We start from the raw sequence: 14,465 nt of genomic DNA, 5'->3' as shown, positions 1-14,465 counted from the left end.
AAAAAAGTTTACCTTATTCATAAAGACTTTGTATTTCTAAATTAATGTATGGCAAACGATTTAGTGGAAGAAATCTCCTTTGTAATAGTAGATCACGATAATAATGGAGTTTAATGTGGTAACTAATTAAAGAAAATTTAACCAAGATAGTCAAGTTTTTCTTAAATTTAGCTTAAATCCTTCAACTTAGCAACAATAATAGATATAATTAGTATCCCTAATTATAACTAATTCCCTACGATAACCTTATAAAACCCCAAATTCACTGGTGTATCAATCATCAATTCAATTCAATTCAACAATGGCTTACGGAAATGAAGACGGTAAGAAGAAGCTCGCCATGATCGGCGTCTCTGCCTTGATTCTGATGGCTATGGTGGTGTCTGTCGAATCTGATTCTGCCTCAGCATCAATTCAATCCATTTGTCAGCCGACCAATTATAAAAATACCTGCGAGCAAAGTCTTTCAAAAGTCGCCGGAAATGTCTCGGCACCGAACCAGCTAGTTATGGCTGGATTTGAAGTTGCGATTAAATCTCTTCAAACCGCAATTGAAAATTCCACCACCGTGAAAGATGCTGCTAAAGATCCAATGTCGAAACAAGCTCTTGCTAATTGCAAAGTATTGATGAACACCGCCGTTGAAGATCTCCGAGCTTCTATTAAAGAGGTCGGAGATTTTGATCTCACCAAAATCGATGATCTTCTCGATAACCTCAAAATCTGGCTGAGTGCTACCATTACTTATCAGCAGACTTGCATCGATGGCTTTGATAACACCACCGGAGAAGCCGGTAAGAAAATGAAGGGAATTTTGTTAACTTCAAGTCAGATGACAAGCAATGGACTTGCAATGATCACCGGACTTTCTTCTATTATCAGCGATTTCAATCTCACAGCTCTTACTGGCCGGAGACTTCTCTCACTCGATATTGCCGAAGAGCCGACATGGCTTTCTCCTGCGAGAAAGAGACTTCTTGCTGCTACTCCGGCGACTATTAAGGCTGATATGACCGTTGCTCAGGATGGAAGTGGCCAATTTAAAACCATTGGTGAGGCTATTAAGAAAATTCCTGATCATAGAACTGAAGCTTTTGTTGTTCATGTTAAGGCTGGAGTTTACAAGGAGAAGTTACAATTTGATAGAGCATTGACTCATGTCATGTTGATCGGAGACGGTCCGACTAAGACTAAGATCACCTGGAATGATAGCTTTGCCGGTGGCATTGCCACCCTCATGACCTTCACAGTTTGTAAGTACATATATCTCGAGTATAAAATTAGTGATATGGTCCAAGTTGGTACCAGAAAAAATTATTATTTTAAAGAGGTTATTAATTTATCGAGTATTAATTTATGAAAGTTTTACTGTATATAATACTAATTCGATATATATTGTATTTGTTTGGTGCAGCTGTTAGCGGATCTCACTTCATTGCTAAGGATATCGGATTCGAAAACACAGCAGGACCCGACGGACATGCAGCAGTAGCACTAAAGGTCCAATCTGATATGTCCATCTTCTACAACTGCCATATAAGCGGCTACCAATCAACCCTTTACGCCCACACTTATCGCCAATTCTACCGCGACACCACAATTTCAGGCACTATCGATATGATCTACGGGGATTCCGCTTCAGTTTTCCAAAACTGCAAGTTTGTTATCCGAAAGCCAATTGATGAACAGAAATGCACAATCACAGCACAAGGAAGGAATGACACAAAACAAACAACTGGTTTCGTCATCCAAAACTCCACCGTTACTGCTGAAAAAGACTACCTCGCTGTGAAGGAGACAAACCCGGCTTTCCTCGGTCGTCCACGACATCCTTACGCAAAGACTATCTTTATGCACACTAATATTGATAATGCGATCGATCCAAAAGGATGGTCTCCACTTTTTGGAACATTTGGAACTGATACTTGTTACTTTGCTGAGTATGAGAACAAAGGACCTGGTGCGGATACATCAAAGAGAGTCACTTGGAAGGGTATTAAGAAGCTTACTGCTGAAGAGGCTGCTGGATTTTCTGCAGGAAAGTTTATTGATGGAGATAGTTGGATTTCTTCCTCCGGTGTGCCTTATTCTTCCGGCATATAAATATAATGTTTGTCAATTAGATTAAGAGTTTGAAAAATTTCTGAAAGACGAACCAGTTTCGTAATATTATTCTATTCGTGTATTTATTATAGTAACATAAAATAAAATGAGCTTTTAAGACAGATATTGAAAATTGAAGAAATAATGGATGATTTAGCTTTCTGTTAACTATAGAATCGAAATGGAGTAATTGTTAGTTTAATTATTAATTTGAATTCGCAGATTATAATATAACTTTGAATTTGGAATTGTATTTATTGTGAAAATACATTTTTAATTTTTGAAAATGCTTGAAATTTATTATAACAACGCAAATGATATATACAACCCTTACAGTATAAGCATTGATTATCTATGTATTTTCTTATATAAGAGTTTGAAAAATGTCTGAAAGGCGAAACTGGTTCATAATATTATTCTATTCGTGTATTTATTATATGATACAGATTGAAAGCGATAAATGTAGGTTTTAGTCGTAAACCAACAAAGATGTTCTTCTCTAGCTAAACTAGAAGGAGTGAATCCCGATAAACAAGGTTTAAACCTTAATTCTCAAAGAGAAAGATATATTTGATTGATAAAAGTTGCCTTATCCTTACAAAATGGGGGTTTAAATACATCCCCTTGAAGATGAGTAAAGGACAAGGAATACCCCTATTAGGGTTACGCTAAGGTTAAAATCAAAGGGTAAAATGGGCCATACGTCCAGACAGATAGTACAAAAGGTGCAGGTACGGAGCGTCAGGGGTTGTTGGTGAATTCCTTCGACAGGAAGTAAACCGAGAGATCCGCCCAGGGTAGTTGTTGATACGCCTCCTGGCGTACTCCTAGATCCGCCCCGCTTGTCTGTCCAGGGGATCCGCCCTCCTAGATACAACCTCTGTGGGACTGATGAAAGGGGATCCGCCAAGGTGCGTTTTATCAGTTAGCTTTTAGTTTCTGGTTTCTCTCCTCAAGAGTCTCCTTCACCTCTTGGTGCATTTGGACATAGTCTTTGGCTAGCTGGTTCACAGTCACGTTTCCTTTAGGAAGATGGGCTATATCAATGACGTGATTCGGGGTCTTAGTGTATACCACCTCAAAGGGTGACTTCCCAGTTCCCGAGTGTACAGATCCATTGTAGGCGAACTCAGCTTGTGCTAAAACCACGTCCCACATCCTGGGCTTATCCTTACACTTGCTGCGCAGTAAGTTTCCCAAAGTCCGATTGACCACTTCTGTCTGTCCGTCTGTCTGAGGGTGGGCGGTGGTACTAAACTTCAGAGAAGTATCAAAAAGAGCCCACAAGGTCCACCAGAAGTGACTCAGGAACTTTGTGTCACGGTCTGAGATAATGCTCTTTGGTACACCATGTAGTCTGACAACCTCTCTGAAGAATAACTTGGCAGTTGCTGAGGCGTCGTTAGTCTTACGGCATGGTATGAAGTGTGCCATTTTCGAAAACCGGTCAACAACCACAAAGATGGAATCCATGCCTCTCTGAGTTCTGGGTAACCCTAGGACAAAATCCATGGACAGATCCTCCCATATGGTTTCTGGTACAGGCAAGGGTAGCTGTAAGCCAGCATTTGTAGCGTGTCCCTTGGCGGTCTGGCAGATATAACATCGTTCTACCAAGTACGCTACATCTCTTCTCATTTTGGGCCAGAAATAACGGGAGCTCACTGCTTCATATGTCTTGTCTCGCCCAAAATGTCCCCCCAGGGATCCGCCATGTAGATCTCGGACCACCTTCTCGCGGATAGAAGTGCAGGGTAAGCAAAGTTGGTTGCCCATCATTAGATACTCATCCATCAAGTGATACGCCCCATCCCCAGGTTGGCGCTGGCACTTCTCCCAGATACTTCCAAAGTCAGGATCCGCCAGGTACTTGATAGGGGTCAAAAACCCCTATCTTTGGGTACGGTTTTAGGACGGTTTTTAGGTTTATTTGGCTAATAAGCGAGCAATTCTCGCATTTAAATGCTTTTGTGTGAGTTAGTTAGAAATTGGAAGCATTCTATTTACTTTTCGTCGTTTAGGCTCGTTTTGTGATCAATTTAGGCAAATACGGCCGAAATAACACGCATATTAGAATTCCGTTATCTTTTGAAGCTAATTGGTCCGTCAAAAGTCGCACCAAACGAAGCGTTTTGCTCAAAATAAGCGATTGACGGATCAATTCGGCTTTTGGACTAATGTTTTCTGGAGTTTTTATGCGTGTGCAGGTGTAAGTTCGGACGAAAAAGGGTTTGGAAGTCATCCGGCACGGATCGAGCGCACTTCGGGCGAAAACGCTCGGCGAGCAGGGCCCCCCGGGCCATTTCTGCTCGCCGAGCAGGCCACCATGCGCCTGCTCGGCGAGCAGGGGCTGCTCGTCGCAATTCTGCTCGGCGAGCAGCCTTTCCTGCTCGGCGAGCAGACCTGCGGGAATTGGTCAAAAAGACCAATTCCGCCCCCACAAAGCCACGTTCGGCCCCACGTCTTCCTACACCAATAAGGACACGAAATTAGGTCAAAACGAGGCCCGAGACGCGTCTATAAATAGGAATTTCCAATTGTAAATTAGGCATCTTTCATTTTTGTAAATTATTTAAGCTTTCCCCTTGTAATTCCTCTCCATCTTCTCCATCTTCCTCAAACTCCATTGAAGCTCCTTCAAAGCTTTCTACCGAGGAATTATCAAGGTCCGTCCTTAAGATCAAGTCGCCGGCTGCAGAGTAAACAGGTTCCCTGAAAGGGATTTTTGTATCTTCTTTCATCTTTCTATGTTTGTACTCTTTGATACAGTTGCCGAACTTGTCTTATTGTATCTTGTGACAATCATCTCGCCTTTAATAATAATTTAGCTCTTGTTTTGTTCTATGTTTATTGTCTAATTCTTGTCTTACGCTTTATTCAATTGGTTTAGCTCATTCAAAAGCCCCAAAATCTAGTAGGCACATATTGCGAGCTGAATCTGACCTAGTCAGAGCCTAGGAGATTGACGACCTCTTAGTTGATTAAACGCCAATTTACTGAGCCTTAGACCTAGTTTCGGCCTTAGGGAATCACGCGCTAGGAATCTCAGGAGGGTAAGTAGGGTTAATCGCCTTGAATACAAGTGACTTGGATTAGGTTTTACTCAATAGACTTGATAATCTATCTTAATTATTATCGATCATTCCATGTTCCTTCGAATAGTTTCATTAATGAAAGATCAATTAGGGGTAGAGTAATTTAGTTAGGCTTAGAATAACTTAGCTAGAATTAGATAACTTAGTTAGAATTAGATAATTTAGCTAGGATTAGCACAATTCAACCTAGGAGTAGATTAATTTAACAAAACCAAACTCAAAACCCCCTAAGCCTAGATAACATCCGAGACTTAGTAGCTTGATACTTGCAGAAATAAATCCTGTGGACGATAACCTGGACTTAAACCAGAAATTTATTACTTGATAACGACGGGGTACACTTATCCCTTAGTGAGGTTTCGCGAGAAGCCGCATCAAGTTTTTGGCGTCGTTGCCGGGGATTTATTTCTTCTGCAATATCGAACCAAAGGTCAACTTGTTAGTTTAGGCACTCTTTGTGAATACTTTCCTTGTTAATATCATATATACTTGTTTATAATCATGATTCTTTGTACTACATACCTATACCGATTATATTTGTTTGTATACACTTATTTATATATACTCATTTATGATAGCCATCCTTATTTATACTTACGCTTGTGTATATTCGTTTGTACGAATATGTAGCTATCAACTTCACCTATACGTGTCTGTATATGTTTATCTGTACCATTCTTATACTTGTACAAAACTGTATGATTTGGATGATTTTCTTTCAGCTTTCATTTATTTCTGTATTTATCTTTTCTCAGCGTATGCCTACGAGATCAGCAAAAATACCGGTTGTCCCTCTTAACCCTGAACTTGAACGTACTCTTCGCAGGAGCAAATAGATCGGAAAGCTGAAGCAAGACGAGATCATCGAGCCTATCGAGCCCGTCAAGATGACTGACAATGAACGGAACAATGAGAACACCGGACCAGAGAGCGACACTCGTCTGATGAGTGAGATCCTGGCACCCCACCGACATCAGCATCTGTCAGGCATTGCTGCTGATGTGATATTGGTTATGAAAAAGAGATAATAACCAAATCAACAAGTTTTCCCGATCTATCTTAAGGAATCAATAGAATCAAATAACAAACATAAATTGGTGATAACAAACCAATCCCAAAGAATTAAAGACAATGAAAGGAGATCTGACCTTACACCTTCGAATAATTAAATTGGAACCTGAGTGTTTGGCGATTCACAAGTACCTTACCAAAATACTTGTTCACGATCAAGATAATATTGCAAGAATGATGACCCGGTCTCTCAAGCTCACAATAAAGAATTCAATCCCGGATTGAAAATAATTCCCAAAGGAAAAGAAGAACTTTTGTTCATAAAAATGTTGATTTCTGATCCATCAAAATAATGAAGAATACAAGCCTTTATATAGGCTACAAAATAAACCTAAACCTAAACTAAAAAGGAAGTTGAATCCTAGTGCACCAAGGTAAAAGAAATCCTAATTAGACAAGGAAAAACATTAAATTCCTTTTTGTCCTTTAGAGCCCAATTTCAGCCCACTAATTAACATTATTTGGGCCTTTTAATTAGCTAGAAATAAGCCCAATCAAACCTATAAGGTTATAGCATTAATTTTAATGAGTCCCAATGGGTTTTGCACATGCCAAACACATGCAAGTCCAAAGCTTCTCTTAAAATATGATCAACCTTTTTACATATCACTATTATGGGCTTGGGCTTGGATACAACACAAAAACACACCATCTTTAATGACTTTGCTAGAATTCATTCCTTGTTTAAAGAAGCTCAAGATGAGTCCATTAAGCATTTGTTGGTCTTTCTTTGCACGATTCTTCGTCATAGGTCCAATTGACAGCTCCAATGGATCCCTCATGCTTCTACTAGGCTCCTTAACTCCAAGCTCCTTTGTTCCATGCTCTTGTGCTTTTGATATCACATCATTCCCTCTCTCTTGAAAAGGATTTGTCCTCAAATCTTCATCTCCTACATCAAACAAAGATAAATCAGCCACATTAAAAGTTGCATGCACACTATACTCACCTGGCAAGTCGAGCTTGTAGGCATTATCCCCAATTCGTGCGACTACTTGAAATGGACCATCGCCTCTAGGATGTAGCTTTGATTTTCTCTGAGCGGGGAACCTTTCCTTGCGCATATGCAACCACACCCAATCACCGGGTTCAAATAGAACACATTGTCGACCCTTGTTAGCTTGCTTTGCATAATGCTCATTCTTCTTCTCCAGTTGTTGTTTCACTTGTTCATGTAACTTAAGCACCATTTCTGCCGTTTTCTTTCCATCTAAACTTTTCCTTTCATCAACAGGCAAAGGGATCAAGTCTAATGGTGTCAAAGGATTAAAACCATAAACAATTTCAAATGGTGAGAAGTTAGTAGATGAATGTATAGCCCTATTATAAGCGAACTCAATAAATGGTAGGCATTCTTCCCATGACTTAAGATTCTTTTGAATAACTTCCCTAAGAAGTTGTCCTAAAGTTCTATTTACTACTTCGGTTTGACCATCAGTTTGAGGGTGACAAGAAGTAGAAAACAACAGTTTAGTCCCCAATTTATTCCACAAAGTCTTCCAAAAATAGCTTAAAAACTTAGGATCTCTATCACTAACTATACTCTTTGGCATCCCATGCAGACGAACAACCTCTCTAAAGAACAAGTTAGCAATATTAATAGCATCATCAGTTTTATGGCATGGTATGAAATGTGCCATCTTAGAAAAGCGATCTACAACCACAAATATGGAATCATTACCTCTCTTAGACCTAGGTAAAGCCATCACAAAATCCATGGATATAGCAGTCCAAGGTTCATTCGGCACAGGTAATGGAGTGTATAAACCATGAGGCATAACTCTAGACTTAGCTTTCTTACAATTAATACAACTAGCACATATTCTTTCCACATCACGTTTCATATGAGGCCAAAAGAAATGTTCAGAAATCATGTCCAAAGTCTTAGCAACCCCAAAATGCCCCATCAAGCCTCCACCGTGGGCTTCCCTCACAAGAAATTCTCTATGTGAACATTTAGGCATGCATAATCGATTATCTCTAAATAAGTAGCCCTCATGTCTATAAAATTTTCCAAAAGCAGTAAGTTCACAAGCTTTATAAATAGATGCAAAGTCTAGATCATCAACATATAATTCTTTGATATACTCAAATCCTAAACACTTAGCATGCATCACATTCAATAAGCTAACTCTCCTACTTAATGCATCAGCAACTACGTTTTCCTTCCCTTGCTTATACTTAATCACATAAGGAAACGTCTCTATAAATTCCACCCACTTGGCATGTCTTTGGTTCAATTTTTGTTGACCCTTAAGATGTTTCAAGGATTCATGATCGGTGTGGATCACAAACTCTTTAGGCCATAAATAATGTTGCCACATTTGCAAAGCCCTAACTAATGCATAGAGTTCTTTATCATAAGTGGGATAGTTTAAGGTTGCACCACTAAGTTTTTCACTAAAGAAGGCTATAAGTCGACCCTCTTGCATTAAAACAGCACCAATCCCTACTCCCGACGCATCACACTCAATTTCAAACGATTTATCAAAGTTTGGAAGTGCTAAAATGGGGGCAGAAGTTAGTCTTGCCTTAAGCATCTCAAAAGCATCCTCTTGTGCTTTGCCCCACTTAAAGCCAACATTCTTTTTTATTACCTCGGTTAGTGGTGCGGCAATGGTACTGAAGTTCTTCACAAACCTCCTATAGAAACTCGCCAAGCCATGAAAGCTCCTCACCTCGGTAACTGAATTTGGCGTTGGCCACTCTTGAATGGCTTTCACCTTTTCAATATCAACAGAAACTCCTTGTGCTGAAACAATAAAACCCAAAAACACAACTTTCTCCATGCAAAATGAGCACTTAGAAAGGTTAGCGTATAATTTCTGTTCTCTCAAAACATCTAATACAACCTTAACATGTTCTATGTGTTCTGCCTCAGATTTAGAATAGATAAGAATGTCATCAAAATAAACAACAACAAATTTACCTATAAACTCTCTCAAAACATGATTCATTAATCTCATGAAAGTACTAGGTGCATTTGTTAAACCGAAAGGCATAACTAACCACTCATATAAACCATGCTTAGTCTTAAAAGCCGTTTTCCATTCATCTCCTAATGACATGCGAATCTGATGGTACCCACTCTTAAGATCTATTTTAGTGAAAATAACAGCCCCATTTAATTCATCCAACATATCATCTAACCTAGGGATAGGATGACGATACTTTACCGTGATTTTATTGACGGCTCTACAATCGATGCACATCCGCCAAGTTCCATCTTTCTTTGGTACTAGGATGACTGGTACAGCACACGGACTCATAGATTCACGAATCAACCCTTTTGCCATTAGTTCCTCGACTTGCCTTTGTAGTTCTTTTGTCTCCTCAGGGTTACTTCTATAGGCTGGTCGATTTGGAATTTGTGCTCCGGGAACAAAGTCAATTTGATGCTCAATTCCTCGAATCGGGGGTAACTTATTAGGCATCTCTTCGGGGAATAAATCCTTGAATTCCTGCAAAAGAGGGGAAATACTAGAAGGAAGGTTAGACTGACTTACAGAAGATAAACAAAAACTCTTACAATAAAATAATAATAAATTTTTGTTTTCAAAATCAGCTTGCTTTACATCCCTCAATTTAGCATATAAAGATAGATTTTGGCTTTTGTTAATGCTCCTCTCTTTTTCTCTCCTCTCACCCTCATTTCTCGACCTCACTAATGCCTTTTCACTCACCTCTTCTCTCTTCACACCCTCACTGATTTTATCACTCTTATTTTCTCTCGCCTTAACCTTTTCCCTTCTCACAGATTGTTCTTGTAACATTCTTTGCATGTAGAGCTGATCTTTAAACACTTCAGCAGGTGATAAAGGTGGCAAAATATACTTCTTCCCATCCTTAGCAATAGTAAATTTATTTGTTCGACCATGATGTAGTGCTGATCGATCGAATTGCCAAGGCCTCCCCAATAACACATGACATGCTTGCATAGGTACTACATCACATAATACCTCATCAGAAAAAGAACCAATAGAAAAGTTCAGAAGCACCTGTTTAGTAACTTTGAGTTCGTTACTATCATTCAACCATTGTAACCGATAAGGATTGGGATGTGGAATTGTTGATATCCCTAATCGGCTTGCTAACACATTGCTTACCACGTTGCAACAACTTCCTCCATCAATAATTAGTAAGCATGTTTTTCCAAGTATGTTGCAATGAGCATGAAAGATGTGCTCTCGTTGCTCAATGTCACCACTCACTCCCATCTTCAATGTTCTACGAGTGACTAAGTTAACTCCATGTCCTCCTTTACTATCCACCTCTTCTATATCACTACAATCTTCTAAGGTGGGCATATCATCTGATTCATGTTCGGACTCACTTTCGGATATTAACTCACCATGCTTCATAACCATCGCCTTTTGATTCGAACACTCTCTTGCATAGTGCCCTCTCCCTTGGCACTTAAAACACACAATTTCATGAGTTCTTGTGGGTTTTTCAGTAGTTTTGTATTTTGGAGTAGTTCCACCAATTTGCAACTTCCCAAATGCTTTTGAATCAACCTGAGGCGTTTGGTCACTTTTAGAGCTAAATTCAGATTTAGTTTTGAAATTACCTCTTGGATCTGACTTCCATGGAGTGGAAGTAGTGCCTTTGAACTTTGATCTCCCTTTCTCAACCTCTTGAAGTTGTCTCTCAATTTTTATCGCTTTATGGAGCATCTCGTCCATGTGGAAATAAGTTTGTAGCTCAAGAGGGTTGCGAATCTCCCTCTTCATTCCCATGAGAAATCTAACCATGGTAGCTTCCTCATCTTCTTGTATATCAGCTCGGATTAGTGCCATCTCCAATTGTTTGTGATAATCTTCAACAGATTGGTTACCTTGAGACATGGATTGGAGTTCTTTCAACAACTCCTTATAATAGTGAGCCGGCACAAATCTCTTTTTCATGACCTTCTTCAATTCACCCCATGTTCTTATGGGTTCATCACCATCTCTTTTTCTTGTGCGCTTTAATTGGTCCCACCAAACAGCCGCATATTCAGTTAGTTCGGATACTACAAGTTTCACCTTCTTCTCCTCGGAATACTCATGTATGTCAAAGATTGTTTCAACCTTTCGTACCCAATCAAGATACGCCTCTGGGTCACTAGCTCCTCGAAAAGTAGGCATTTTAAGTTTGATAGCATTAAGATTACTATCTTTTCGATCGTTACCCCTTTTTCGGTATCCAAACTGCTCCTCCTCTTCAGACTCGGATAGTTCATCATCAAAATTCAATCTCCCGCGTCCTCCTTTCTTTTGGCTTGATTTCTTTTGGTTTGAAACCAAATCAGCCACAATAGCCCCTAACCTCTTCATCTCACCTACAATAGCTTGTTGCCATTCTTTAGAATCAACATCGTTAACGTTGTCCTTTTTAGGTTCGTTAGACATGACAAAATATATAAAGAATGAAAGAAAAGTGAAATCTAGTCTAAAGCAAGAAAAGAAGAAAAAGAAAGTAAAAGAAGTACCTCACAACCGGTTCAATCACTCTTTTATATTATCTTGATAGATCACAAGGATTATCTCGGGTAATATAAATGCCAATGAAGCAAAAGAATGACAAAATAAAGTAGAGCAGAAACTAGAAGCAAAGAAGACTAATATTGTAACGATAACCAAAGTTTAGCACATAAGAATAGAATAAAAGACGATTTTCGAAGAAGAGACAAATGTTTGAAAGAAATTTTAAGAATGTGTGTTTAGCATGCAAATTCTAGAAAACTTGTAACTTTAGTACAAACAATGAGCCGATTTTTTTTTTTTTTTCCTTTTTTTTTTCCTTTTTTTTTCCTCTTTTTTTCCTTTTTTTTCCTTTTTTTTTCTTTTTTTTTTCCTTTTTTTAAACTAGATTGGAATTGATTAACAAATTAAACTTGCACTAATGATTTAGCATGCAAAAAAAATTGAAGAAATTCACACACATAAATGGGTTTGGCTAGTAAGAATAGAATCCAAAAATAATCAGTTCGCTACAACTAAGAACCTAAATAACTAGATGCAAAGATATGAGGAACTCGATCAATAATTAAAGACTCTAGATTGGGGTAATTTTTTTTTTTTTTAATTTCGACAAACAAAACAAAAACAACAAATTCCTTAAGAGCCAAAGCTCTGATACCAATTGATGTGATATTGGTTATGAAAAAGAGATAATAACCAAATCAACAAGTTTTCCCGATCTATCTTAAGGAATTAATAGAATCAAATAACAAACATAAATTGGTGATAACAAACCAATCTCAAAGAATTAAAGACAATGAAAGGAGATCTGACCTTACACCTTCGAATAATTAAATTGGAACCTGAGTGTTTGGCGATTCACAAGTACCTTACCAAAATACTTGTTCACGATCAAGATAATATTGCAAGAATGATGACCCGGTCTCTCAAGCTCACAATAAAGAATTCAATCCCGGATTGAAAATAATTCCCAAAGGAAAAGAAGAACTTTTGTTCATAAAAATATTGATTTCTGATCCATCAAAATAATGAAGAATACAAGCCTTTATATAGGCTACAAAATAAACCTAAACCTAAACTAAAAAGGAAGTTGAATCCTAGTGCACCAAGGTAAAAGAAATCCTAATTAGACAAGGAAAAACATTAAATTCGCTTTTGTCCTTTAGAGCCCAATTTCAGCCCACTAATTAACATTATTTGGGCCTTTTAATTAGCTAGAAATAAGCCCAATCAAACCTATAAGGTTATAGCATTAATTTTAATGAGTCCCAATGGGTTTTGCACATGCCAAACACATGCAAGTCCAAAGCTTCTCTTAAAATATGATCAACCTTTTTACATATCACTATTATGGGCTTGGGCTTGGATACAACACAAAAACACACCATCTTTAATGACTTTGCTAGAATTCATTCCTTGTTTAAAGAAGCTCAAGATGAGTCCATTAAGCATTTGTTGGTCTTTCTTTGCACGATTCTTCGTCATAGGTCCAATTGACAGCTCCAATGGATCCCTCATGCTTCTACTAGGCTCCTTAACTCCAAGCTCCTTTGTTCCATGCTCTTGTGCTTTTGATATCACATCAGCTGCTCCAAACATTCCGGCAAACACATACGAAATCAAGTCTGGTATAATTCACTTGATCCAACAGACTGGATTGTTTGGAGGAGAAGCACATGAAAGCCCGAATGATCATCTGGATCGCTTCCTAATGTGCGCAGACACTGCAAGGACCAACGGGGTCCTCCAAGATGCTGCTAGACTGAAACTTTTTCCATTCTCTCTGACGAGGCAAGCTTTGGAATGGCTGAGAACACTGGAGCCTGGTTCAATCACAACATGGGCAGGGTTGGAGAAGGAATTCTTGTCCTACTACTTCCCTCCCTCAAAAACAGCAATGCTCAGGGGTGAGATCACATCCTTCCACCAACCTGAACATGAGGCGCTCCACACATCTTGGACTCGATTCAGGAAAATGCTACGCATGTGCCCTCATCATGACATACCCAAGCATCAATTAGTGAGCGTCTTCTATCACGGACTGACACCCACCAACAGAGCCATTGTTGACTCCGCAGCGGGTGGAGATTTGTTTAGAAAGACAGCAGCAGAGGCATATGACATGATCAATGAGCTGGCCAGAAAGAGTGTGCAGTGGCAAGAACAGAAGCTCGCCGGCCCCACTAGGCAGCGGGTATTTGTTGTGGAAGAACAGGAGCAAAATCCAGTTGTTGCAGATTTGAGTAGGAAGATGGATGTACTGTTGGCTACGCTTAGCCGACCTCCCACCTGTGTGCACTGTGGCGGTGACCACAATGGTAAGGATTGTCAAGCAGGTAGCCCTTTTGCTGGAGATGGGGTGGAAATGGTAAATTATGTTGGGGGGCAACCAAGATACAATCAGAATTACAACAACGGTAACCCCAACAACTACAACTCCTACAACAACAATGGCAACTACAGGAGGCCTCAGCACCCGAACCTCTCTTACGGGAATTCAAATCAGAATGTGCTCCGACCTCCTAACGGATTTGTTCAAGAGCATAGAGAGCAAGGGCTTGGCATGCCCCCATACCAACAGCAAAATCAAGGGCCAATGCAACACCCTAAGGAATCTGACGAAGTGATCACTCTTCTGAAGGAGATCTCAGCTAGGCTTGCCAACAACGAAGCCTTCTGCAAGGACTTGAGCAATCAGGTGGCTCAGATTAATAGGGACAGGCAGAAAAGG

At 39.4% G+C, this 14,465-nt stretch overlaps 2 protein-coding genes across 2 annotated transcripts in view; both read left to right on the top strand.

Moving 5' to 3' along the window:
• Positions 1–14,465, top strand: part of LOC136217504 (uncharacterized) — a gene marked incomplete at its 5' end in the record, with an annotated part of 222,921 nt that overhangs the window by 17,654 nt on the left and 190,802 nt on the right. The gene's annotated exons all lie outside the window — the stretch shown is intronic.
• Positions 306–2,208, top strand: LOC136216893 (putative pectinesterase/pectinesterase inhibitor 28). The gene is made up of 2 exons (XM_066003436.1): positions 306–1,253; positions 1,415–2,208. The coding sequence occupies exons 1-2, from the start codon at positions 341–343 to the stop codon at positions 2,101–2,103; spliced, it is 1,602 nt and encodes a 533-aa protein (XP_065859508.1). The 5' UTR covers positions 306–340; the 3' UTR covers positions 2,104–2,208.

This window comes from Euphorbia lathyris, chromosome 2 (assembly GCF_963576675.1).
Source record: "Euphorbia lathyris chromosome 2, ddEupLath1.1, whole genome shotgun sequence".
In the NCBI taxonomy this organism is placed as follows: Eukaryota; Viridiplantae; Streptophyta; class Magnoliopsida; order Malpighiales; family Euphorbiaceae; genus Euphorbia; species Euphorbia lathyris.
The sequence above is the reverse complement of the archived record's forward strand: the minus strand, read 5'-3'. Positions and strand labels throughout refer to the sequence as shown.